The sequence below is a fragment of the Enhydra lutris genome, unplaced genomic scaffold (genome assembly GCF_002288905.1).
Source record: "Enhydra lutris kenyoni isolate GAN:26980312 unplaced genomic scaffold, ASM228890v2 scaffoldscaffold9, whole genome shotgun sequence".
NCBI lineage: Eukaryota > Metazoa > Chordata > Mammalia > Carnivora > Mustelidae > Enhydra > Enhydra lutris.
In genome coordinates, this window is record NW_019154093.1 from 82,114,542 (window position 1) to 82,142,409 (window position 27,868).

At 44.8% G+C, this 27,868-nt stretch overlaps 1 protein-coding gene across 1 annotated transcript in view; it reads right to left on the reverse strand.

The window, feature by feature from the left end:
* Positions 1-1,031: 1,031 nt before the first annotated feature.
* Positions 1,032-27,868, reverse strand: part of LOC111143369 (T-box 15) — a 108,817-nt gene continuing 81,980 nt past the window's right edge. The window contains exons 7-8 of the mRNA XM_022497068.1: positions 15,386-15,483; positions 1,032-2,231 (exon numbers count right to left, since the gene is read on the reverse strand). Of these exons, the coding sequence (XP_022352776.1) occupies positions 1,447-2,231; positions 15,386-15,483 (883 nt within the window). The 3' untranslated portion in view covers positions 1,032-1,446. The remainder of the gene's footprint in view (positions 2,232-15,385; positions 15,484-27,868) is intronic.

Sequence of the window (27,868 nt, forward strand, 5' to 3'; positions counted from 1 at the left end):
GCACCAAACTTCACTTGTTTTCTTAACATTAAAGGATCTGAAAGGGAAGGGAAAGATGAAGGAAAAAACCCAAAACTTCAAAATGCAATGAACTATTTGAAAAAACTGGAGATCTAAGGGCAGGTGGAAGGATGGAGGAGACCCATTTGTAATTCCCTGGGACGCGCCCGGATTTCTCCTGCCGCAGGGGGCTACGGGGCAGGCGATCCAGGTCAGGTGTCTGGATCTGGCATGTGGAGGGCCAGGCCTCTTTATGTCACCTCTGTTCTTGGTATGATCTGTCAGGCTTATAACACCCTTCCTTCTTCATACTCCCTCCGGTCCCCCTCCCCTGCCAGCTGCAGGCTCTGGAATTAGCACTGCCCACATGGGGTACTCCCCCTTCTGGAAAACAGTGGTCAGAACTGCAAGATGGAAGTGCATTCCTTGCCCTGGTCCCTGTCACCAGTGCCCCGACTCTGCATAATGTCCCAGAGAGGTTTACTCCTCCGTGATGCCACGATTCTTTCTAGAACCTGTAGTGGGGGAAGAAGGGGGGACCAAACCAAAACCAATTTCCTTCATACATTACAACTCTCACCATTGCTCACACTTCTTCTCTCAGTCTTGCTTTCCGCCTCTCTCTCTTGCTCACTACTCCTTCTCTTCCTTTCTCCTTCGGCTGCTCTTACTCCCTTTTCACAGGCACCCCTGGGAACGTCAGCGATAGCACGCCAAGTGAGGAGAGCCAAAGTTCAAAAGCAATCATTTTCAGGAAGCCAAGTCCAGTTGTAGTGCTGATGTCTGTCTACCCTCATGGACCAGAAGGGGCTCCAGGATACACGGTTCATTCCAGAAATGGGGTGGGCTACAGGGCAGAAAGGTTGACTGCCATTGCTGCCCTAGTCCATCTACTGTTGTAGAGATGGATTCTTGGTGAAAGCCCCCACCTGGGCCCCCCTGCACAGAGTTCACCCCCTTCCAAGTCAGTGTGCGTGTGTGTTGGTGTAAGAGTTTGTGTAAATATATATGTGTATGCATGCATGCACGTATGTATGTATGTATGTTTGTATGTATGCATGTACAGGTAGGTCTGTATTCATGTCAGGGTAACTTTTTATGGCTGCTACATGCTAGCATCTTCCTTAACATTATTATAAAATGATTATTCAGTTTCTTCAAAGGCCACTCTGGAGTAGGCAATGCTTTATAAAACTAAGGTTTGGGAAGGCAGGAGAATGGCCACTGAGTCGGAGATGACTCCACTGCAAGTATTTCCTTCAGTGGCTTAAATGTCTTTTGTTGTTCTTGGGTATGTGCTTTCTTCCTCCAGAAAAAAAACAAAAAACAAAAAACAAAAAACACAGTTCCCATTTTTCAAAGGCTTCAGCTCCCAGAAAGGAAGATCTGCTCATGGAGACGCTGGGGCCCTGGCTGCAGTGGGCTCCCTGGTGTTTGGACGGGCCATTAAACCATGTGCACGGACATCTGGGAGGAGGAGCCTGGGACCGCCCCGTACTGCCGGCCATCACAGGTGTTGGTCGCCTGCTGGTTATTGGGCGAAGGGCTGATCATGTGCATGCTGTGCTCCATCCCTGTGGGCAGGTACTGCCTCTCACCAAAGGCCCCATTGGAAGGAGAAGAACAGAGTAAAGTGCTTTGAGAGGCGCTCAGTTTTTCTGGGCTTGCAGCTAGCCTGGGAGAAGTGGGGAAATTATATCCATAGAGATTGTAAGGGTTGTGGAGAGAGAAGGCGTTGTAGGAGCTCTGCTGCATGTGGCTGCCCCCAAACATATGTGGTGACGAGGAGCTGGAGGCCGCATTGCCAGCCTGCATGACATACTGGAACTGGGAAGTGGGGAAGGACCCCAGCTGGCCGCCATAGGCTTCCATCTTGCTGTTGCTAGGCAACGAGGGAGGAGTCGGTATTCCTGAGATCAGGGATGGAGTCCTCTGAGGCATGAAGGTTTCTGAGGGCTGAGTGGCTGAAGCCGTGCCACTCTGGAGCCTGTTGTAGCCACTGTCACTCAGCCCTGGGTAGCTCTGCAAGGCCGCCATGTTGCTTCGGGCACATGGTGGATAATCAGAGAGGTTTAGATTGCACAGCTGGCTCTCTCGACAGCCCACATTGAAAGTGTTGGGGGCCAGATGAAATGTTGGAGGAGAACAGGATGGAGATAAAAGGTGAGAAGAAGCTGAAGGGGATGGTGTCCCAGTGCTGGAGGTGGTCGGGGATGTGCCTGTGCTGCCCCCTAAAAAATAAAAGATGAATACCATTGAGCCAAAGGCCTTTTTTTAAATTAACATATGTTATTTGTTTCAGAGGTACAGGTCTGTGAATCATCAGTCTTAACACAGGTCATAACATTCACCATAGCACATAACCCTCCCCAATGTCCATCACCCAGTCACCCTATCCCTCCCCCATCTCCCCAACAGCAACCCTCACTTTGTTTACTGAGACTAAGAGTCTCATGGTTTGTGTCCCTCCCCAGTCCCATCTTGTTTCATTTTTTCCCTCCCTGCCCCCCATGACACCCCACCCTGCCTCTCCAATTCCTCATATCAGAGAGATCATATGACAGTTATCTTTCCCTGACTTGTTTTGCTCAGCATAATACCCTCTAGTTCCAACCACGTCGTTGCAAATGGCAAGCTTTCCCCCTTTTTGATGGCTGCATAGTATTCCATTGTGTGTATATATACCACATCTTCTTTATCCATTCATCTGTTGATGGACATCTAGGTTCTTCCCATAGTTTGGCTATTGTGGACATTGCTGCTATAAACATGCGGGTGCACATGCCCCTTCGGATCACTACATTTATATCTTTAGGGTAAATACCCGGTAGTGTGATTGCTAGGTTGTAGGGTAGCTCTATTTTCAACTTTTTGAGGAACCTCCATACTGTTTTCCAGAGTGAGTCAGAGGCCTTTTAAGAGGAGTCTGTGCAGGCCAGATGCAAGCCAGGCAGCAGGTGCCCTCAAATGCCCAAGATGGGCTGATTTTTATAGAACCATCACTTTCTCTTAACTCGGCAGACTTAGGTCAATTGATTCTACCTGTGCACAGGTACATGGGCGCGCGCGCGCGCACACACACACACACACACATACACACAGTCCAAAAGAGGGGACACAAAAGAACACTAAACTCTTGTGTCTGTGTGTGTCCTCAAAGTCTTGTTTAAAAGGAAAAAATAAGCCCTCCAATAGTGACATGTCATTTCTCATGAGCAGATTCACTTTCCAGTAAGACCTCTTGACAACCAGCTTTAAAATCCACCAGTTCAGCTTCCCCCCATTGTGCATGGAAATGCATTAACTATGTGTTGTCACCTGGGACTATTGCTGACCTTGCCATATTTAGTCCTCCAGCTAAAAACACAGCATACCAAATCTCAGGCCCTCACCCGGAAAGGAAATGGGGTACTGGGGCAAGGTGCCAAATCAAGGTTGAGGCCTGGAAAGGCTGAGCAGGAGGCCCAGGTATTATGAGGAGGTGAGGTGTGGGACCAAAGTCCTGTCATATGAAAGATATTATGAGCACAACCAGAAGAGCTAGGTTAGCATAAAACAAAGCTAACCTGTAACTAAATCATTATAATTCAGAGGCTCTGCTAATCTCCCTCTAGAAAAGCCTGTCCTGCATCTCAGAGATTGGAATCAAGACTAAAATGTAGTTCGTGGATTTGGGATGTTTGTTAGTGCAGGTCCAGATAGGTCACAAAGTCAGGAGCCCTCCTTTCTCCCAGCCTGCCACACAAAACCTCCATGTGACCCTGGGCACATCCCTATATTCTCTGGGTTTCTTTATCCAGAAGATGAGAAACTGAATTGGATCCAGTAGTTCTCAAGCTAAGAGAAGCCACGAGCTTTAAGTTCCACACCCCATCTCAGACCAACTACATGAGAATCAAAGGATTCTGATGTACAGCCAGGGTTGAAAACCAGTGATACCAACCAAATTCCTTATTTCAAAGCACCCAGCAGGGTGATTCTTAACCTTTAAGCTGTATGAGAATCACATGAAAAGCTTGTTAAAACAGATCGCTGACTCTACCCCAGGGCTTCTGATTCTACAGGTCTGGGGCAGGGCCTGAGAACTTGCATTTGAGACTGATGCTGATGTCTGGTCTGGAGACCACACTCAGGGTGAGCAGACCTCCAGGTCCCTTTCATCTCCTCAAGTTCCTGACACTGTATTTGACAGAGCTGCTCCTCGGACATGCGGATGTTAGAACTGGATCGGGGGCTGAAGCAGCAACAAAGGAAGAGCCAGTTCAATTCAACCTACTTACTTCACATGTGTACTCAGATAGTTTCAGAAGGCAAAAATGACCCCTCCAAGCCTCTCCTTTCCCAGGGCTATGAAGCAACTGGGCAACAGCCCATCTTGCCCCACCCATTGGCAGTTAAAGGCAGTGGTGAACGCTGGGGCTGCCGGATCTTTCATTTGAATTCCAGAATGGGAGGCTGCTCTGTCTTCCATATAGGAACTCTACCACGATGGAATTCCTCCTTTGGGACAAGGTTGGGAGCTTTCCGGAGTTATGAGAGCCCTGATTCCCCCAAGGAGCATGGTGCCCCTAGCTCATCCACAACTCTCGTGAGGATTCTTAGAACCTGAGCAGCTATAGAAGGGTAAAGGACATTTTAAGTGTAAAGGAGCAGGAATAAGGTTTTTTATCAGTGAGAGAAATGTGAAGAAAACCAGCAGGCTTCTGGAAATACTGGGATCCAGAGAAACCATCCACAGCGTGTCAGGGAGGAGGGTCCAGATGTGCAAACCGAGGGGCAGATAACCTCAAAGAGAAACCTAAATTTCATTTTTAGCCTCAGCCTACACCCACAAATATGGTAGTGGTATTGACTGGGGAAGTTCAAATTTAGCTCGTTAATAGTTTCTTCAGAGTTGAGTTTCTACAAAACCCAACTAATATCATCTCTTCCTTGGTCAAAAAATTTCCCCCAATGAACTTCCAAAATAGAAGAATAAACAATTGCTGATTTTAGAGTCATTTCAGGAAATTCTCCAACCTGTTTCTTCTTTATGCCTTAAATTCCTTTAAGAGAGGTAAGAAGATTTTTATTCCACAAATTGAGGTAAGGCATTATTGTATATACCAAGGTGAGAAGTAAACCAAACTAATTCTAGGTCCACTGGCCTCCATTCAGCTCATGACCACAGGCAATGTGGGCTGCCTCTTCCTTCTCTTCATCTGTGACAGAGGGTCTCAAACTGACAGGCTTCTGTTTCTGTCCTTCTCAGAATTCTATTGGCATCTGAGGATTAAATTTATGCTACAATGTGAATGACCAATAGCAAGGACTTTTCAAGGAACCATTTTGATGTAAAGGAGTTTGGGAAGGGGACGGCTGAGAAGCATGTGGAAGGACATCTCCTACTTCTTGTTTTTAGACCCCTGAGTGACCTGCCTCCAGGGCCTTATGGGAAATTCAGAGATTCCCGCTCTGCAAGTGGCACTCTACACATTTTCCTCCTCTTCTACCCTAAACGCTATGAGCTTCAGGGAAATAAGTGCAATGGCACAAATGGAGAAACTCGACTCCAGCTGTAAAGAGATTTGTGTTTTATGGGACATGTATCTGGTCTCCACTCTTTGAAAGTCCATCCTTGCTCTCCCCCAGATCTGGTGTTTATGCGGTCCCCGAAGAGACCACCCATTCAGCACACTGCACTGTCCTGCTCTAGGGATACTCCATCAGCTCTGGCCCTGGTCTCGCAGCAGGAAGGGCAAGATGGAGCAGATGACTTTTTACAACTCTAAATGGTTTTCTCAGATGGCCCAAGATGGAACGAATGGTACTGATTTAAGGCCGCAATTGGTTTCACTACAAAAAAATAAGAAGGGAACTATTAACAAGTTACAGGGATTTCTGCTGAGCAGATGAGAGAGGTACATGCTAAAAAGTGTGTAGTCAGCTTGCTTTTGGCTTTTAAATGACACTCCCTGGAAATGAGACTTGGTGGCCTGCTGCGTTTCAGGGGGTGGGAGCCCCCACATGAACTAGCGTTTGAAGAAACGCTGCTATGCACTTAAGAGTACTCAGTACAAATAATAGCTCTTTTTCATAGTCCACATAGAAAGAGCAGACTATGGAACATATTTTGCAGAGAAGCAAGCCAAGATACTGAGAAGTCGTTACTCTCTTACCTCACAGACTAGCGGTCGTTGTATAAGATGGGGAGAACCAGCCAAGGGCTAAATTAAGCCTCAGGAGGCAGGCAGTCCTCCCTGTGCATCTCAACACCGGGCTGCCTTGAGGCCTCGCATCACAGAAGAACTAGGGCAGAGTGGGAGGCCTGGGCACACTTCCCGCAGAGGGGTCAGAGCTGCCTCTCACAGGAAAAGCCTACCTCCCTTTCCTGCATAACAATCTCACCTCATCCCCTCCCAGATGCTCTAAGAGTCTGGACTGAGACCTTATTTACTAGAGGAGCATGTACTACAGAGTTTTGGATTGCCCGGCCCTCTTACTGAGTATGGCATCTTGTGAGCGAGCCTCTCTATGGAAGCAGAATTTTGAGTGTCTCCCTCTGTAGGAATATTTTGAGAAACAGATGAAATAACATATAATACAAAGTGCACATAGGTATTAAGTATTTGTCAAGGTTCAGCATATTGTAAATAATTGTTTCCTCTTCTCTGCCCTTCTGTAAGTGAAAAAGGAGGAAGGGAAGGAGAAAGGAATCCTAGGACATTCGGGTTCCAACTCTCAAGTGTTGGCTCCTATCCATGGAGATGAGCCTCTTGGCCTCCCCGCACACAGGTGAGCCTATGTCACAGCTAGGTGCCCGGATGTAACAGGCTGCCTTCATGGCTGTGAATGATGGAGCACTGGGCCCTTAACCACTATGGGCCCATTAAGCCTATCTTCCCAAAAGCTAAACCACCTCTGTTTCCTCTCTGGACTATCTTTCACTCTCCCCTCACCCCTGCCCAGAATGGAAATTTGGTGCCCCATGTCTATCTCTTCTCAGCCCAAGCAAGTAGAATTGAACACAGATAGGTAAGTTGGTGTCTTTCCCACTGTCTTCAGAGGTCTTAATCCACTTCTGAGAGGTAATGAAAATGTAATGCCCAAGTAGCTGAAAAGTCTCTGGTATTCCAAGACCAATCCCCCACCCTTCCCTCCTCCCTGCATCCTGTTTTACCCATGGACCCAAGCGAGGAAGTGCTCATCGAAATTCATCCTCCACATTAGCCTGTTCCAATATTTAAGGCTCAGGGCCAAACTAACCAAAAAGAATACATGTTTAGCAGTGCTTCCATACGAGGACAATAACCTAGAATATGCTTGTATACCATGAAGACAAGTTAAATGTGACCATGAAAATCCTGAATACCAAACCTGCTGACTTTTGCATCTTTAAATCGATCACTTCCAGATTATAACATGGAGGCTTCCATATACAGTTTCCTTTGGGGTTTATTTTGTTGTGCTTTATTCCCCCCAACCCCCAAGTTGAAAACAGTAAAAACAATACCCCATCTGGGCTAGTAAAGAATAAATTTCCATGTGATTACTTGGTTCCATCAGCCTGACTCTTCTCTCCTATCACTCAGTGGCATGTGTACCTGAAGAATGGACACGGTGGAGTCACTGTGGCCCTGAGCAGCCTTCTTTGAGGCTTGCAAATGGGTAAAAGATAAAATGTCAACACCCTATGGACTCATCCCAGGGAATAAACCCAGAGGCCATGAAATTAATGGTCATGATCCCAGCCCTGTCCATCCCTACTAAGGAATTACCCTTAGTTGAAATGAGTACCCTTCTTAAAATGCAGATGCATAACATTACAGCGCTAATGAGAATTGTGTGGTTTCGATCTTAGAAAGACTCCCAATGCATCCGTCTCCATAAAGTTTAAAGATATACATGGATCTGAACCTCTTCCTTTTAAAATAGCTTTTAACATATTCACCCAATTCTCATCTTTCACATAGATCCTCTGGGTTCTGAGTTTCTGTGCTTCCTGCATGGCCCTGTCTCACACCTGTGACACTGCCCCAGGTGGGCTGGCCCCATCTTTTCCCCTTCCATTAATTGGGTGGTTTTTTCTGCTACTTGTTTTACTGCTTTCCCTGTGTTGTATACACATCGGTTGTGATTGCCATTTAGAGCTGATCTGCCTCTCTCCTGGCTACACTACCCAGCTTCCCACTGAGAAACCCCCCTCCCCCCCTCAGCCCTTCCCCCCCACCTCTGAGGAAGGCAGGTGACTAAGGACTGGATGGTCCAAGCATCATATTTCCCGGCCCCCAGCACAGTAATTGGTTCAGAGGTGACAGAGTTAGAGTCGGTGAGATTCGGTGAGATTTTGCTAGAAACCTTAAGAAGGGCATGTGACCTTTACCATCAGATTTAAACTTAAGAAGATGGAGGTCTAGGGCTGCTGGCAGCTATGTTACCACAATGGCAGGGGTTGGGGGTTGCTGAGAATGAAGTCAAGTGAGAGTATGGAGCAGGGTGGTTCAAGGGAGATTAGAGGTGTGGGTGGGTTCCAGAACTTGGTGACTGTTGGTTATGGTGGGTAGGGAGGGAAGGAAACACCCCAGATGGTGAGTGGATAGCAGTGTCCTTCCTCCAGGAGAGGGCGCCAAGTCTGTGAGGTAAATCAGACTCAATTTTGGACACACTGAGCATAAGGGACTTTGGGACAACATAGGATATGTCACCAATAACTGTTTTAGTGAACTCAACTGAGATGCCCTCAGTTGGGGGCATCTGAGCATCTCAGTTGGGGGCATCTGAGCTGCTCATGGGCATCGTTCCTGATCTCAGTGATAAATGAGATCTGTGTTAAGTGGCAATCTCTGAATTGCTCGGCGATCCACAGGAGTTCAAAGCCACGCTGTCCACTGAACTGTCCTCCTTTCTCTACCTTTTACTGGTATGAATTCTCAGCATCTAATCTCTTTCAAGGACCAACCTTGTAATCGTAATTTGTAATTATTACAAATCAAACTGATGAAACGCCTAACACTGACAGAGATGCTCAACATCCTTTTAACTGCCTGACAGATATAAAAAGCACCAAGAGTATCAAAAGCTTTTGCACAGCAAAGGAAACAGTTAACAAAACCAAAAGACAACTGACAGAATGGGAGAAGATATTTGCAAATGACATATCAGATAAAGGGCTAGTGTCCAAAATCTATAAAGAACTTAGCAAACCCAACACCCAAAGAACAAATAATCCAATCAAGAAATGGGCAGAGGACATGAACAGACATTTCTGCAAAGAAGACATCCAGATGGCCAACAGACACATGAAAAAGTGCTCCACATCACTCGGCATCAGGGAAATACAAATCAAAACCACAATGAGATACCACCTCACACCAGTCAGAATGGCTAAAATGAACAAGTCAGGAAATGACAGATGCTGGCGAGGATGCGGAGAAAGGGGAACCCTCCTACACTGTTGGTGGGAATGCAAGCTGGTGCAACCACTCTGGAAAACAGCATGGAGGTTCCTCAAAATGTTGAAAATAGAACTACCCTATGACCCAGCAATTGCACTGCTGGGTATTTACCCTAAAGATACAAACGTAGTGATCCGAAGGGGCACGTGCACCCGAATGTTTATAGCAGCAATGTCTACAATAGCCAAACTATGGAAAGAACCTAGATGTCCATCAACAGACGAATGGATAAAGAAGAAGTGGTATATATACACAATGGAATTCTATGCAGCCATCAAAAGAAATGAAATCTTGCCATTTGCGACGACGTGGATGGAACTAGAGGGTATCATGCTTAGCGAAATCAGTCAATCGGAGAAAGACAACTATCATATGATCTCCCTGATATGAGGGAGAGGAGATGCAACATGGGGGGTTAAGGGGGTAGGAGAAGAGTAAATGAAACAAGATGGGATTGGGAGGGAGCAAACCATAAGTGACTCTTAATCTCACAAAACAAACTGAGGGTTAATGGGGGGAGGGGGTTGGGAGAGGCGGGGTGGGATTATGGACATTGGGGAGGGTATGTGCTATGGTGAGTGCTGTGAAGTGTGTAAACCTGGCGATTCACAGACCTGTACCCCTGGGGATAAAAATATATTATATGTTTATAAAAAATAAAATTAAAAATAAAAAATAAATAAAAAAAAAAAAAGCACCAAGAGTGTTAAAATCCCTCTGTTTTGTCTGCTACCAGTTGAGGAGAAGGGAGGGTTTCTGTAAATGACAGGTCCCCTTACTTCCACAGATGAAGATGTTCTGCCGGCTCTGGTGTCACTGGTCCAGGATGGTTCCTTTTAAACAACAGTTGTCAGACCCCACGGAGAAGGATGGCACTCACAGAGGCTCCCTCAGTTTGGGCCAAACAAATAGCTCCACAGTATACATCAAAAGAACAATAAGACTGCCCTTGTCCATAACTGGCCTGGGATTTCTTTTCTCTTCTCTATCTGTGTTCCCTCAGTCAATATCCCCCAAGCACCACTTCCATGGTTGGCTCATTTTGGCCCCACCACTAGCCATGTTTGGGCAGAAGCCGCTCCGGAAATGTAATCCCTAGCTTCAGACTCTCCCAACGTATAAACTCCCTGGAAGATTCTCAGTGGAGATGTCTGAAGGTAAGACCAGACATCTGACTTGATGAAAATAAAATGCTGACCTATTTAGAGTTAACGTTTAAGTTGCTGACAAGAAAATATCAAGTGGAAGAGTAAACTAAAAAAAAAAAAAAAATGTTGCAGTGAATTAAAGCTCTAGTGAGTAAGAATGAAGAAAGGAAAGTGGTAGAAAGGCAAGGGCCCCATCGAGATGGAGAGCCATCTGGGAATCCTCAACTCACTTCTGCCACCGCTTAGTGGCAAACGTGCAAGTAGACTGCTCTGTACCTTGGTTTCTTTTTGTGTAAAAGGCTGAGGAGGATGAATCCCATGCATTCTTCTCCATAGGAGAAAACAACTATACAGAATACCCATTCAGTATCTTTTTTAAAATAGAAAGATCTGGGGTTTTGCAAAATGGTGGCTAATTCAACTAAGGGCTTTTCCTTTGAAATTTTATCAACAAATGGGTCTTCATGAGAGAGAAACAAAAATGACCACAAGGACGGGATAAAAAAAAAGCAGCCTCCTAATCTCACTCAGACAGAAGAGTGGGTCCAGCCTCCAGCAGCAGCAGCAACAGGAGCACAAAATTGGCTCGGGGCCGCAGATTTGACATGCCAGATATTCATGTGTCTGAAGTGATGAGGTTATAGAGACGTTGGGTGAGGCAATCATCATGTGGAACTTAAGTTTGGCGCCAATGCTGCCAATACTCACTTCACCAAAAGAGAACTGCTACAAGACTCCGTCTGCCACTGAAGTTTCCACTACAAGTTCAACACTCTCCACTTCTTCTAAGACACAAAACAGTTCAACACAGATGGCTCTGTCTCTTTTCTTCATTTTATGAGTGATACTGTCCAGAGTTACTGGAACTCTTAGTTCTTAAGGGAAGAGGGACTGGATGTTGTTTCTTTTACCTCCTTTGTTAACGTCAAGAAACCAAGCCACATATTTCTTAATAATGAAAATCTGGATCAAGTTCAGTGTATAGTTCAAAAATGTATTCCAATTAAACAATTTAATAGAATTTTGGCTTCTCCTTTAGCCCCATCCTACTACCATATGTATCCAATAATTCCAAGTTCATTTCCCCCCGACTAATAAAAAATGGAGTCACTAAATAAGTGTGACATTTTGCTTTGAAATTTTAGTTTCTCCAATCAACAAAACGAAAAGGCAGCCTATGGAATGGGAGAAGATACTTGCAAATGACATATCTGATAAAGGGTTAGTATCCAAAATCCAAAAAGAACTTACCAAACTCAATACCCAAAAAATAAATAATCCAGTTAAGAAATGGGCAGAAGACATGAATAGATACTTTTCCAAAGAAGACATCCAGATAGCTAACAAACACATGAAAAGATGCTCAACATCACTCATCATCGGGGAAATACAAATCAAAACCATGATGACATACCACCTCACACCTGTCTGAATGGCTAACATCAACAACATAAGAAACAACAGGTGTTGGCAAGGATGCAGAGAAAGGGGAACCTCCTGCACTTTTGATGGGAATGCAAACTGTGTAGACACTCTGGAAAACAGTATGGAGGTTCCTCAAAATATTAAAAATAGAACCATCCTATGACCCAGCAATTGCACTACTCGGCATTTACCCAAAGGATACAAAAATACAGATTTGAAGACATACAGCCTCCCCCATGTTTCTAGCAGCATTATCCACAATAGCCAAACTATGGAGAGAGCCCAAATGTCTATTGACTGATGAATGGATAAAGAAGACATACATGGTGTATACAAACGATGGACTATTAGTTAACCATCAAAAAAATAAAATCTTGCCATTTGCAATGACATGGATGGAGCTAGAGAGTATTATACTAAGTGAAATAACTCAGTCAGAGAAAGACAAATACCATATGATCTCACTCGTACGTGGAATTTAAGAAAGAAAACAGATGAACACATGGAAAGGAGGAAAAGGAAAAAAGGAGCAAGGGAAACAAACCATAAGATACTCTTACCAGTAGAGAATAAACTGAGGATTGATGGAGGCGGGGGATGGACTAGGTGGGTGATGAGCATTAAGGAGGGCACTAGTTGTGATAAGCACTGGGTGTTGTACGTTAAGTAGTGAATCACTGAATTCCACTCCAGAAACCAATATTGTACTGTAAGCTCACTAAATAAAATTTTAAATTAAAAAAAATTAAAAATAGGGGTGCCTGGGTGGCTCAGTCAGTTAAGCATCTGCCTTCAGCTCAGGTCATGATCCCAGGGTCCTGGGATCAAGCCCTCATTAGGATCCTCTCTCAACAGGAAGTCTGCTTCTTCCTGTCCCTCTCTCTCTCTGCCCCTCCCCTGGCTCATGCTCTCTCTAAATAAATAAATAAATAAGTAAATAAATAAATAAATAAATAATGTCTTTTTAAAGATTAAAAATAAAAATAAAAAAATAATTTAAAAAATACAAGAAATAAAAAATCTTAAAAAGAAAGAAAGCTCAGTTTCTCTTAAGCCACAGTTTTCCAAGGGTCAACACCTGCCCAACCACCCCACAGGCTGGTGAAATGCAGACTGTCAACCCCAATCATCACTCCACATCCTTATCCACACAGCATTCCAGGTGGTTGTGCTCCAGGCCAGTGTATCAGTGAGCCTGCCCACCTGAGCCCCGGTGCCACCAAGTGACCTCCTTTCATTAGGTCCTTCCAGGCTGCCAGGCCCTGTGACAGTTCTCAAGAGTACAGCAGTGAACATAATGTCACCACCAATGCCTGCTCTCAGGAACTAGCCATATCCCTGCCAGCCTTCTCACACCGGCCTCCATGATACAAATTCTCGCTTAGCCAGTTTGGGCAGTCAATGAGCAAAGCAAGGCAGAGAAACAAGAAGCCACCTCAGAAATACACCAGATCAAGTAAGTGTCTTTGTGTGGAAATGACCCATTTTCACTTATGAAGCCTGTTTATATAAAAGACCTCAATGAAAAGTTACCCTTCTTTGGTAGGTGAGGAAACAGACTCGCTAAAAGTAACTTGCCCAAGGTTATAGAGGGAGTTCGTGGCCATCAAAGATGAAGGCCCAGATCTCCCAAATGTCGTAACACCTTTGCCTCTGAGGGCCCATGAGGGCCTTAGAGCAAGAGCAGCATCCTGAATATGTACTGACCCTGCTTCTCTCACAGAATTATGAAGAGAAAGTTGCTTCATGCAGAAAGCTTCCTTTTCTCCTCCATTTAAAACAAAACAAAACAAAAAACGGATGGAAATTCTGCATTACTTGTCTCATCAGATCCCCATGATGAGGTTTATGCTTTAAATAGTTAATCATCAGAAAGGCATTATCTCTCGTCCCTGAGGGAACTTCCTCTCAGGTCTCCATGCACAGGGACACGGCGGGGTGGTGATGATGATGATGATGGTGATAATGATGATTGCTAGCATATAGTGAGGGCCTACTCCATTTTATTTTTTTTTTTAAAGATTTTGTTTATTTATTTGACAGAGAGAGATCACAAGCAGGCAGAGAAGCAGGCAGAGAGAGAGGAGGAAGCAGGCTCCCCACTGAGCAGAGAGCCCGATGCGGGGCTCGATCCCAGTACCCTGGGATCATGACCTGAGCCGAAGGCAGAGGCTTTAACCCACTGAGCCACCCAGGTGCCCCGGCCTACTCCATTTTAAATGTACTGTCTCGTTTAATCCTCACAAGAATTCTATTTTTCCATTCTGCAGATGAGAAAACTAAGTGTCAGAAAGAATGGGGAATTTGACCAAGGTTACAAAGCTAGGAAAGAGTGGGGATAAGAGCCTCACCCAAGGGGTCTGCCCCCAACTCCTACCCTTTTAATCACCTTCTTCATCTTAAAACCTGAGAGATTTCAATAATTTAGGTTACAAAACCTAATTTAGTGCGCAAACTGCTAGAAGCTCCTCTGGGAGAGGAATGTAATATAATCTTTAAGTCCTAGTTCTTCAAGTCCTAGAAAGGTTTCCCATATGACAGAGCCAACAATTTCAAAACTTAGGGTTCCATTAATGGCAGCCCTGTGACAGAACAGAGTAAGCTCTTTAATTTTGACTGATGTCACTTTGGGGTGGAAGGAGGTTAGAGAGAGAGACTCATAAAGTGTCTGACACTCTGGGAAGCTTCCTGAGGTGAAGGTGTCCTGCCATGGGAAAAGCCACTGACTGAGGAAAAGAGTTGAGGTCAGCCCACAAGCCATCTTTGCTAAAGTCACTGGCTTCTCAACCTGAGCTACCAGAGAAGGGAGAAACTGGAGGAAAAGCACAGAACAGTGCAAGGCAAAAGTTCACCCAGCACATCAACTTGAGACAGGTGTCGTGCCTTTCCAGGTGTTCAGCAGAAAAGGAGGGAGCATAAGTTGCAAGTTTCAGATGGGCTTGCAGTGATCGGCTCCTCACTGTCAGATCTAAGCAGTTCATTCCTATTGTTTGGACTGAGTTTTTTCTCCTCTACAAAACCAGAATAAGGAAACTGATAAGGCTGCAATGAGGCATATATATGAAATTATTATTAAATATCTCTTTGAATGCCAAGGGCTATATGAACACTTAGGCATAGAAATAATCATTTCACCCCCATTGTAAACATGAGCACAACCTTGCTTTTCAGAAAAGGGAGAGAACGCTGCATCTGGAGCTGGCTTCTTTGCACAAGTGGTTATGCTTTGGTTATTTACAAGGCTACCAAGTACTCTTCATTCGAGAAGAACCAGTGTGACCCATGGCTTGGCTTGGGCCCAGATGTGCTGTATTCAGTTCTGCTCCCACTCTCTCCCCAGCACTATCACTAAGAAGAGGCCATGGCCTCGGGCCTTACCTTGCTGCTTTTGCATGGTGGTGAAATCCTCAAAAGTGAGTGTGCGCACAGGGGGTCTCCAGAACGCGTAAGTCTCCATGATGGCTTCCAGTCCGGTTCTGCGGAGAGAAAAGCCAACAAAGGAGGTTGGAAATCATGCCAAGAAATGCACTGACTTTTTAAAGATCCTGCAGTGGTTTGTCTGACAGGTGGTATGTACATAGGCATTGAAAGATTTCACCACCACCCCCCCGAGGAAATTAGTCTAGAAGAGCACAAGGAACAGATGACACTGAAATGCGTAAGGAAGAAGAAATTAACCCAATTCAGATTATATGCAAGCAAGTCATAACTAGGATGGAATTTTGCTTGGAGCTTTCTTCAAAGGAGGTCCGGTCTTCGTGGAAAAAAACCAATTGTTAAAGGTCAAGGTCACGAATACCATCATGACCAGAGCTGAGCCCAGAGCTGAGCCCAGAAAGGCACTGACGGTTTCTCAAGCACAGGATGATGTTTCATCATTACCGCAGTGCACGGACACAGCCTGCCCCAAGTCACCCCTACTAGTCAGTATGTGGAGTCCACAGAACCATCAAATCGCTTAAATGAACAGAGACAAGCAGGGTAATAGCAACAAAAGGAGAAGCAAGCAAGCAAACACACTTGAGTTTCTGTCTCAACAAAAAATTCCCACCTGAAGGCAAAGAAGGGGTTTGGTCCAAGAAATTATACCTCAGAGAAAAGGGCCAATATATTTCTGCAAATACTGATCTGTGTTCTATAAAATCTAATAATCAAGCTGGTCTTTGAGGGTCACATATGTGAGACCATCAGACCTCAGGAAACATCCAGTATTTTCCAAATACATTAAGGCTTCTGTTTCATTGATACTGGAGGTTCCATTAATTAAAATATGCACACACTGCCTACTTTACCCTTCAATAAATGCTCTACCATATATATGAGGTGCTGATGGACATCCCTTCAACATAACTATCCAAGTTATCTTGGTCATATACTTGCTGATATCCCATATCCTCAAAAAAGTATTGGTTGGGTTTTGTTTAAAGCTCTGAACTTTTAACTTCATTAAAGCTTCTTATTACTGACTTTTCTTTAAAACAAACTGCTTCACTTCCATCTAAGTGGAGGGAGCGGAAGTACAGGGACTCTGGACAAGGAAGGTGGAAAAGAGTAGGTAGCATTGCCCTTCCACTGCAAAGTTTCTAGAAGGTAACACGGCATCCCTTCCTGCAAAAGACAAATGTTCCCTCTTGAGATGAAAATTATGCTGCCTGTCTTCCTCCCTAGGCAATACATTTCCAGGGTTCTCTTCAGTCCTGCAGACCAAGAATAAAGTGAGAAGCTTTATTTTTAAGTGAGAACAACTATCCTCTCCTTATAAATGTCTAGAAGATCCCTTGAGGTTCTTCTCAGATGAGCTGCTGAGACACTGATTGGCTCTTCATGTTGGAAAATTTCCTCTCTGAACAGGCTTTACTTGCACAGTTAACTTTCTAAAGTCTTCCCTGGAATCTTGGAGGCTTTAAATACACCAATGTTGGCAAATCAAACTCTGTATTTTTAGAAGAGGTTGAGAAGAGAGAGTGTTGCATGGTGTTTATTAGCTGTTAATCTGTTAAAAGTAGGAATAGAAGACATGTCCACATAGTCACCTACATTAATGCTGAATACAGTACATGGAACTATTTATGGAGAGAAAGAGTCCAAGCAATTATGGAGTTTAGAATAATAAGAGGATAGGCAGATAAAGCCATGCTGAGCTTTGATGATTGTAAGAAAGAGACAGGCCAGGCATGGATCTCACCGCCTTGTTCTGGAATGTTGGCCACCCACCAGAACATCTTAGGATTCCCTTTAATGGAATGGGAGGCTCACTGCAAATGGTAAGGTCTTTGTTGTTCCACCTCCTATCTCATTCTTCCCAGGAGCATTTACCAATGAGGGACAAAACATTAACTCAAGGACAAAGAACAGTCCCTTCTCACTTCACAAGAAAGTGACAGATGACTGTGAAGAAACAATAACACACTGATATACTGCCCATATCATATTTATTCAAGAAACAGAAAAACTTTGATTTCATTTTCATAATAGGCAAAAAGCCTGTGGCAAAGTTATTCATAATTTTATTTAGGCCATCAACACTATATAGGATAGTGACCATTTACCCATCTGTCCAAATCTAAAATCCAACTGAAAGACTGAGTTGTAGAATCATAGATTTAAAAACTGGGAAAGTTCTTAGGTATTACCTACTTCCAGTTCCTGGGATGCCATCTTGAATGGTTACCCAGCCTCTGCTGGGGTATTTCCCAAGAAAACATTCAGTTTTCTAATAGATGTTAGAAAGTTCTTTCTGATCTTGGACTGAAATCTCTGACAAAACTTGTACTCTCTGGTTCCATTACCAGTGAGTAAATGGTGACAAGTGCCAGACACTTTCCACATTCTCATCAGGAAGACTTTCCTTAGCAGTTAAGAATGTAATGTACAAGGTATCATATATGGACACAGCTATTCTCCCTCCAGTCCAGGGCTCTGTCAGAAGGTTCATTTTGGTGGTGGAGTTGTGGGGAAGGGCTGTGACTACTAAAAATAATGACTGAGATCACCCATCCCTCACCATGCTTTGCTGTAGATCCATCTTTCATAGATTTATCCCAGATACTTCCTGAATCTACTTACATATTCAAAGCATATCTCTTTTTATAAAAATTAATCCTATTTGTTCACTCTATGCCACATCTTATTGTCCTCAAACTCCATTGAGCTTCATCAAATAGATGTGATTGTTAGAAAGTACTAGTGCTAGATATCAGGATTTGGTGACGTGAGGTGGCAAGCTAAGAATTAGATAATCCAGCTTTCTTCGTCACTTGTGTGTCTACTTTGGATCCCATTTCTCTGTGTCCCAGTGCTTAGGGTGACGACTGTCACACGGTCAGATCTCAATTTGTATGCATTGAATGAATAAGCAAAGGAGTCAATTTTCACCCTATGTCTTACTACTGCACCATTATCTCATGAATTTTAGCCAGCCTAAAACTTAGAAAAACAACTTGATGTAAAATCAAGACTGTGCAGACAAAAGGAATCTTTTAGTACTGGAGACTTGGGAATTGTTCCTATAGCTGCTTGTACCTTTCTTGACTCAGGTCTCAGAGGGGTTTCAATTTTCCTTTGGTTTCTTCTGTTCTGGTCACGGAATTTCTGACCTACGACAGTTTGAGTCTCCCTCTCGGGGACCAGTCATTTCTACCCTCATCTTCTCTTATAAGAGTCTCTGCCAACTACCCATTAACATCTTGAGCCACTTGGATGTCTATTCAAAGTTTATTATGAGGAATACATTGCTTACTTATTCATCATCATTCTACCCTAGCTTTGTAAAATTTTATCATAAAGTTCTTAAAAGTGAATTCATTGTCCAAAACAGATTTTTAAAAAGCAGGCTTAGGTAACCTCACGTCATTAACGTGTTCCACATGGTGGGCCTCTCCGGGTCTGTTGCACACCAGAGACCCAATGTCTAAGGTTTCCAATCAGAGATGATCATATTGGCAAGTGTCTCCCCTCTTGCTTACTTTTCCCTGTTTGCTCCAGTGACAACAGAGGCCATATCCAAACCCTCTTTGTTCAGTCCTTTGGCTGGAATCACCCCTCTGATTTCCAAGCCTCTTCTCTGCAGACTTTTCAGTCTTCTCACGGGCCAAACCAACAGAACGTGCTGAAGAGGAGGGAGACAAGGAAGGAGAGGAAACAAGCCAAAGATCTCTTTTGCAAATTGATGATGCCTCAAGATGACCTGATTTGGAAAAACAGCCAGACTGTAAAGAATTGTTCTTCCAAACTTCTCATTAAAAAAAAAAAGTTCAGCAAATATTTGATGATAATAATAACAATGATGACTATCTTCATGAACCTATTAGACAGCACTCTACTGCATACTTTCTGTGTTTTATTTCTGTTGCGATGATAGAGGATTGCTTTTTATGTTTCTTTGATTTATTTTCTCTGTAGTTCTGACTTTTAACTCTTCCCCAAGCTGTTGGCCAGTGATTCTGATAACAAAAGGAACACTGATGAGGCCACTGGTCATCTGTTAACAGAAGACAGTCAAGGGCTACAGAGATGGGGTTTTGAAATCATAAAGAAGACTTTCAGCCAGTAAATGTGCTAGGTCCAGGAGATACAGAGACAAAAAAGACATAGGGTCTTTACCCCAATTCAGGAGTGTTCTGTTCAATACAAAGAGACCAGCGTGTAAATGACTGACTACACAACAGTGTGATGAATGTTACACCGAAGATACATGGAAAAGACCACGGAGCACTGAGCAAGAAGTACTTCCTCCACCTGGAAACACTCCCTAAAGACCAGTTATTTCAGCTGAGTATTAAAGGGTACTCGGCAGTTTTCCACACAGACAAGAGGCAGGAAGAACTTTCCCAGGAGAGTTCACAGTATATACACAGACGTGGGGGTATGGAAGAGAAGGCACGTTCTGGGAACTGAAAATAGTTCAGGGCAGCCGCAGCTCCAGGTGCAAGATGAGATGGTGGGGCGGATACCAGAGATATTTATTGGGGCCTGGATTTTATCCCATGGGCAGTCCTGTACCTCTGCTCTTCTTTCCTTTCTCTTCCTGTTCCAGCACTTGAAAAGACACAGAACCAGAATATACTGTTCTTTCAGACCTAATTACTATATATCAACTTCCTAATCCTTTTTCTTAGACTGTCTTTCATCCACCGAGGTGAGGTCAACCCTTCCACATCTTTCTCTCCCCTGGATCTGGAATTGGCTTCTACAGATTGGTGGTCCAGGAATAATCTAAAAGACCTCCCAATAGAGGTCTACAAATTGCGGGGGAGGGGGAGCCATCATTCAAAACTTGGCTTTAGATGGTGCAGTAAGTACATCTACATGATGAATTGGCTGTCACAGTGGTTTGGAAGAACAGGTGTCCAATGGACAGATGCTTGGGGCTGAGTCGAAATTGTTCCTCACCCAGTGATTCCCAACTTGGGAACCCTGTCCCCACATGGAGTCTGAAAAGGAAGCAATGGCAGTCCCTAAGGAGTTTTCATTGCCTCGAGAAAAATGGCTGACAACACAATGCAGGCTAAGAGATTAAGTTTCTTCACGTTTGACTGGAGTGGTCTGACTTGAATTGGAACATGAAATCGCACAGGGGGCAGATGAGCTTAGTGGTGAAGAAGATCAGGAGTTCCAGAGACGGACTGCCTGGATTCACAGTGCCATCCTGCTGATCCCCTGTGTAATCTCGGCCAGGCCGTATCACCATCTCATGCCCAAGTCTCCCTGCCTCTAAAACAGAGATAACACTGCTCCCTCCTAATTGTTATAATAAATACAGATTGATTAAAGATAAAATATATCAAAGAGGAAAAAAACATAATGAAAGCTCGAGGACCACCGCTCTACCCCCAAGCACAAGAAATGCCACCACCGGCTGCTCACGCTGTGACCCGTAACAGGAGAAAACATTCTTACTTCCCAGGAATCCAAACCTGGGTCAGCCCTCTGGCTCCAGACTGAATGTGGAGGGACCCTCATGTTACCCAATTCTGTGTCTCATTCTCTCCTCAGAGAACCAAAAACGTGTCCCTTTGGCCCCGGTAGGCCTCATTATCTTGCAGATACTTCAAGCTCCAATCTGTTAGCCATTAAAAAGACGTCACTCTGTTAGATGACACCATCCCTGGGAAAGTGCCATAGATAATAAAACAACTGCCAACTTTTCCCTGGCAAACCCACACAGCCAAGAGGACAATGGTGGAAAAGGTTCGTGACGGAGGAGGAGGAAGAAATAACAAGGCAGAGAAAAATGTCAAGTACCGGCTGGAAGACCGTAAGCCCGGGACGTGATAAACAGCCACAGCCTGGAAGGAGAGGGGGAATCTGGCAGGAAGGCCATCACTGGAGTCTAGGACAAGGCCAGCTACCTTGAGCTGTAGATGCCATAGTTCCTGAGAGGGAGCCCAGCACGGATGACTTACTTTTGCTCGGCTCAGTGGCTCCCGTGCCAGGGATAACACAAGAGTAGGCAAAACCTACAGGGGTTAGTAGGATTCCTGGGAACGAGCAGGATGAGATTGGCTGGAAAAATATAGGGAGTAGCCCGAGGGAGAACAAATAAAAACATAAAAATTGAAAGTGAAGGAGACCCTTGGAAGTCGTGCTGGTTTGAAAGAAGGCAGGGGGTCCGCTCCCTGGCTCTCGGCTTGCTACATGAGGCTTCAGGAGCAATGGGGACCCGGACAGGGGTGAGGGCAGGGCTGTCTGATGACTGGCAAGCTGTGCCTCGCTGAGGGAGAGGGACATCACCCTCTGGATGCTGCCTTGGCTGGACTGGCAAATTGTGAAAGCTAGCATCTCACCCTACTCAGTTTTACCATCCCTAAAATGGGAAACACTGTAACAATACCAGTCAGCTCGGAGACAAAAAAGGGACAACCTGGGCTGCGTGTGACATGCTTATTACTACTATTATTATTGAACACTTGGGATTTGAATTCCTAGAAATAAACATACAAGGTTGAAATGTATGAAATTGCTGATATTTCACCTCTTGGGCCCACAAATGTAGTAATTTCATATGTTCAGCTTAGTAGGTAGGTAAGGGGGTGAACAAGATTTGAGACACCTGGTTCTAACAGAGAACCCTTCTAACAGACTTTAACTGCATACTTCTTCCCCAGCTCACCAAGAAAAACGGTTTCTTTCAGATCTAAGCACAGATGACCTGACCCTGGGGCTGGGATCTAGCTGACTCTCCCTCTTCCTTCCTTCTCACTTCCATTAACTGGAGGCACTCTGATTCCATGCAGAGTTTTGAGAGAAAGAGCTGCGCCTCAATAGGGTTTCCTGTCTGTGTCCAAGGAAGTGGATCTTCACTCTGAGCATGGCCTTGGCACAGCAGCCATTTAAGAGGGGATCCCAGGAAAATCCTCTCCTCCCAAAGATTTTCCTCCCCATCAGTGGAGATGCCTTCCTTTGGGTTAAGTATCAGCCTCGTTCAGCATCCTCCTCCAACAAGCAAATCTATTCCCGTAATGCAGTTAATGGCTCCATTTTTAGATCCGTCTCCGGCGCACCATGTAAAGGGACACTAGGTACCAAGGAGGACTGCCGCCAGCCACGTTCCCAGCAAACAGCAGGGCTGGCAGAGAATTAGCTCACACATTGCCTCCTGCAGGCCCTCTTGTTTTCTCAGTGACAGGCAACCTATTAAAGCCAGTTTCCATGTGAACCAGCCACTCCATGATACAGGGCCTGACACCGGCTCCTTGCTATCAGCGCCGAAGTGCTGGGATGTGAGTCATGGTTAAGCCTCCGAGGGTGGCCTCCATAGAGAAAAAGATCCCCTACTAGAGAGTTGTACCAGTTCCCTAAACTGCAGAAGAGCCACTCTACCTGGGCCTGTTGTGGAACCAACAGCAGTGGCTTCTAGGGCACCATGCCAGCTCGGAGTATCTGGAGGAAACCATGTCACGTGGGACAATCCCCCTTGCAGTTGCTTTAGAAGCAATGGAGTCTGGGAGGAAGGGTAAGGCCAAGGTCAAAGACAAGACGAAGGGTACAGAGAGAACCCAGAGTCATGCACTCCATGGCACTCTTTTAAAACAAGTTCGTAGAACCTTTACTCCCCATACAGATCATAATTTTAATCCTCTCCTTTTTATGTATGTGTTTGCTTTGGAGAAGTCCCTGGGAATTACATAAAATTTCCCAAGCCGACTTGAGCCTTCTGTAAAATCTTGGCAGCCACTCCCAACAGAAACAAGGCTTTCACGTTAGATGCGGACTGAGAGACCCACAGTGTCTTCTTTCCTTCTGCTCCTCTGGCTATCCCTTTTCAGTGCACAGTCTTTGCGGTTGTGATGCTCCCTCTAGCTGAGCACAGTGTGCTCGCCAAGCATGGGGACAGAGGGACCTCCTGAGGCTGCTTCTTGACCATGGGACTCAATGCAAACACTCCTGCTTCTCTTCAGCTCCATGACCTTTGTCTTCTCTTTGGAATGTGCTGCCCGCTGGGGTGTCCATCCATAAAGATATAATTTTCCCTTTCTGTTCATACTGAGCGACCTTTCTCGACTAAACCTCACTCTGTTTGGGCTCAGCCTCTGGGACCCCTTCTTTCCTGAAGCTCCCAGGAAACTTGCTGGGAGTCCTCCTTTTCTCCAGGTAGTATAAACACATCCCCACTGTTCAGACACATCTCTGCTGGCCTCAAGGGTGTGCATGTCTACTCTAGGACAGGCTAAATCAGTGTCTACAGCATCAGTCCATCCCAGATTTGAATCAAAATTGCCCTTAGTCTTCAAACTAAGCCTATTTATAGATTCACTCTTTCTTCCCTTTTTAGTTGGTGTCTAAAACTAGCTCCCTGCTGTTGCTACACCTGATTCGCTGTTGCCTGGGGTAAGGTTTTCTCACTCCCAAGTTCCTGGTTTTTAATTTCTCTGTCACTCATCAACTCTGTTTGCTGTTTTGTAACTAAGTAAACAATTATCATTTTACTCTGTGTACCTGGCACTGTAGGAAATAATCTAAGACTAGAAACCTAAAAAAGGTACAGTCCCAGTTTTCAAGAACGTACATTCTAGCAGCGGGCAGAGCCCAGGAACACAGATCCCAAGACATCAATTCATCAAGCTGAGGGGATCTGTTTTCCCTAGGAATAGCAAGGGGCTACTGTCTCCTTCGGGAAGGAGAAATGTCCCAGAGGTCACTCTGGATATTGTGCCCTGGGGCTAGGCCTGCTGATGGGTAAACATGCATGGCTCTACCCAAAGCCAGAATTGAGCCACATGATTTCTGAGAAATCTAGAAGGAGGGAAAATTTGGAATTAAACACAATTGCCCTTCCATTGCAGAGACAATCAATCCCTGGAAGCAAAATCTGACAATGTCTCCATCCAAAAGGGCCAGCTGTCTACCTCTCCTCCCCTCAACATGAACACACACTTCTGGTAGAGACTTCTTATCAGGGACACAATTACACGGGAAGGCAAAGCAACCACTCCCTAAGTGCAGTTTGAAGAGTGGCGACCTCCTTACACTGAAGTGTGTGAATGGCACTTCCTAAGGAAGCAGGGAGGGCTGTGACAAGCTCTGGGGACAGTGACACCACAGGGCTAACACTGTGGACTCACTGGGGATTCTGTGGGGGTTCTGAAAGGCCCAGTGAATGTCACCTCCTGTCCTCATCTGAACTCAAAATAAAGTCCGAGAAGGATGTAGGAGCCCAAAGCCACAGAGACCGAAATACCAGTTTCATTGCTGATAAAGGTGTGTGGACACTATGGCATAGATGTGGAAGCTGAATGAGTGGGTCAGGACTCCCCTGAAGCAAGCCAGCCCCCCAGAACAGCAGGCCTCCTGTGCTGAACCTGCGACACAGGGCAAGAACCTAGAATGTATGCTGTGTGCAGGAAAGCAGGACCTCAAGAGTTCCTTCTCCCAGACTCAGCAATCAGAGGGGTCACTCTGGTGCCCAGTGAGGGAATGGAGAAAACGAGAGGGCTAGAAGCCAGGAGTATTCTCCACAGATATCTCTTTACATGGAAATAAGGATCTACAGCCCAGCTCCCTCGAGTTCTTCTCTTTGCCCAGGACACTGCTGTTGCCTGCCAGCCCCAATCAGAAGACTCCGCAGTGAGAGGCTGGAAGGGCGGGAGAGACTCAGGAGAGGCAAGGGAAGAGAGTGCAGAGGGTGCTGTGTCCTCCCCATCTTCCCTCCACACCCCTCCCTCCCTGAGCCTTTGGATCACACTGGGATAGATTGAGATCGACAAACCTAAACATGTTTTGGTTTGAGGTTTGGCAAATTCTGTAACTCCAAAGTATTCCACAAATGTTTTGTGTTCTGCATAACCAAAAAACATTGGCCAAGAACTCCCCCCCCGCCCTAATTTTTAAGCCCGTGTGTTTTTAAAGGAAATGTAATCCGTATGTTTTGGGTACATTTATATGCAACTCATCAAACCATGCTCGTCGCTATGAGTCACTTGATGTCTAAAAATGCATGGGGATGATCAGAGACTTATAAGAACTCCGGTAACACAAGAAGGGCAATAGGTGAGGCACTTGTTGGACGGTAAGGAACTGGATTCTGGTGCTGGCAAAGAACCACCAGATCCCAGAAGATTTACAAATAATCCCCTATAGGGCGCCTGGGTGGCTCAGTGGTTAAGGCCTCTGCCTTCGGCTCGGGTCGTGATCCCAGGGTCCTGGGATTGGGCCCCGTATCGGGCTCTCTGCTCGGCGACGAGCCTGCTTCCCCTTCTCTCTCTGCCTGCCTCTCTGCCTACTTGTGATTTCTCTCTCTGTCAAATAAATAAATAAAATATTTTTAAAAAAATAATAATCCCCTATATCCTCATCCATCAATCGTTCCCATCTGCAAAATGACATTAATGGTTCTTGCCCTCATCAGACCCTGCAGCCAGGGAGTGAGATTTCAAGTCTGATTATCAGGTCATTTTGAAATTTTTTAAAGACAGAAAACAAGGGCCTCCATGAGTCTGTATTCCCAGACTGCTGGAGGACAAAAATTACTTCTATATTCAATGATTCACCTTTGCCCTGTCATGAGACAAGGGACTTCAAGGCCATTATGTCACAGTTTCACCTGCTAGGGAAGTTCAGCCTGACTTCTGTCCTCTACTAGGGAATCCCTTGTTGACAGGGGGTACAGCAAGTAGATGATAAAGCCATTAGGATGGCTGCAAAGGCAGGTGGAGAATATACAGATTGTTCTATTTGGAAAAGAGAGGGTTCTGGGTACTTGAGTAGTACCTTTAAGTAAACGAAGTGTTTTCAGAGGAAGAGTTCTAGTTTCCATATCTGTTGGAGATAAAATACGTTGAGGTGAAACTGTTATCATGATAGAACACGAAGTTCACAGGCTCTGAAGTCGGGAACCCGGAAGTTACTCTGCGCTCCAGCTTTGCTCTGTGACCCGACAGAAGCTGATTAAGCTCTCTGAGTCTCAGTTCCTTCGTTTGTAAAATATAGGTCATTTTAAAAATTGGGAAAAAAAAAAAAACCTAAGTTAAAGGTCTGGAACACGGTAAGTGTTCAATCACGGATAATTCTGGTAATTACTTAAATTACTTAAAGTACCCTGAAGCTTTAAATGGGGCATACATCACAAAGAATCAACATGTTATCAGAAAAATAAATAAATAAGGCACTAAAATGGGCTATTGAGGATCCAGAGTTCTGCTTTCATGGATTCCTTACAAAGAAGAGTAGCCCACCAGGCAGGACAAATAATTGTCTGTCCTGAGCAGGAAGATATTCACCAGCCCCAAACAGCCAGGGCTAAATGATGTGAAGGTCCCTTCTAGCCCAGTGAGGGGACAGGAGGACCCTGGGACTTGCACCAAGATGTCATCACAACTTCCTAACCAGAGGCAAATGCTTCAAGCTACATGGTCTAATTCACCAGACTAAAGCATGGTTCCAGTTCTTAGAGCAGAGCACTGATGCTGGTCAGTACAGCCTATCTATTCCAATTTTCTGTTCTAGGTCACACCTCTGAAAAACAAGGACTCCAGTAGAAGAAAAAAAGCAAAGAAAAAAATCAAAACAATCTTTAGAGTTCCAATAAGAAAATAAACAAATACTAAGTGTCACTGGGGATACCAGAGGAAAGAAAGAGAAAGTGGTTGAATAACTAAAGTCATTAGGGTTGACCCCTCATGGTGTCTAGGGCAGAAATTCTTAACACTTGGTCATGGAAATTTTCGAAAACTTGGAGAAAGCTACAGACCTCTCCCCAGAAAATGTACACCCGCTCATCCACACTCAATTTTCCTTATATTACCCGGGAACTCACAGAACCCCGGAAATCCACCCACAGACTCGAGCTAATGATCTTAAACACCCTAGCAGCTTCTGTATGAAAGGCCAGCTTCTATTCTGAGCACATCATCACCATCAAGGTCCTTAGTAAGCCCAGAATGCAGAGCCCCGAAAAGGAAGCAACAGGACACCATTCACAGGCAAGTTCTATGACCTGAACAAGGAATATAAGCTAGCGGGCAGGAAGAGGCCTGTCTCAAATGGAAGGAATAAGTATGCATTCCTCACTGGCTACATTTGGAAGACAAAGGTCTTCACTGAACAGGAAAGCCTGTGGCCTGAAGTTTTCAAACTAGAAGTTGAAGTGAATTTTACTTTACTCAATAGACATAACCTTAAGAAATTCTGAGGTAAATAAAATTGGATAGCAATTTAAATGTATTTTAAATATACAATAAGAGTTTCATTAAGAAGTGCTTCTAGGGGGAGGAGTCAAGATGGCGGAGAAGTAGCAGGCTGAGACTACTTCAGGTAGTGGGAGATCAGCTAGATAGCTTATCTAAAGATTGCAAACACCTACAAATCCAACGGGAGATCGAAGAGAAGAAGAACAGCAACTCTAGAAACAGAAAATCAACCACT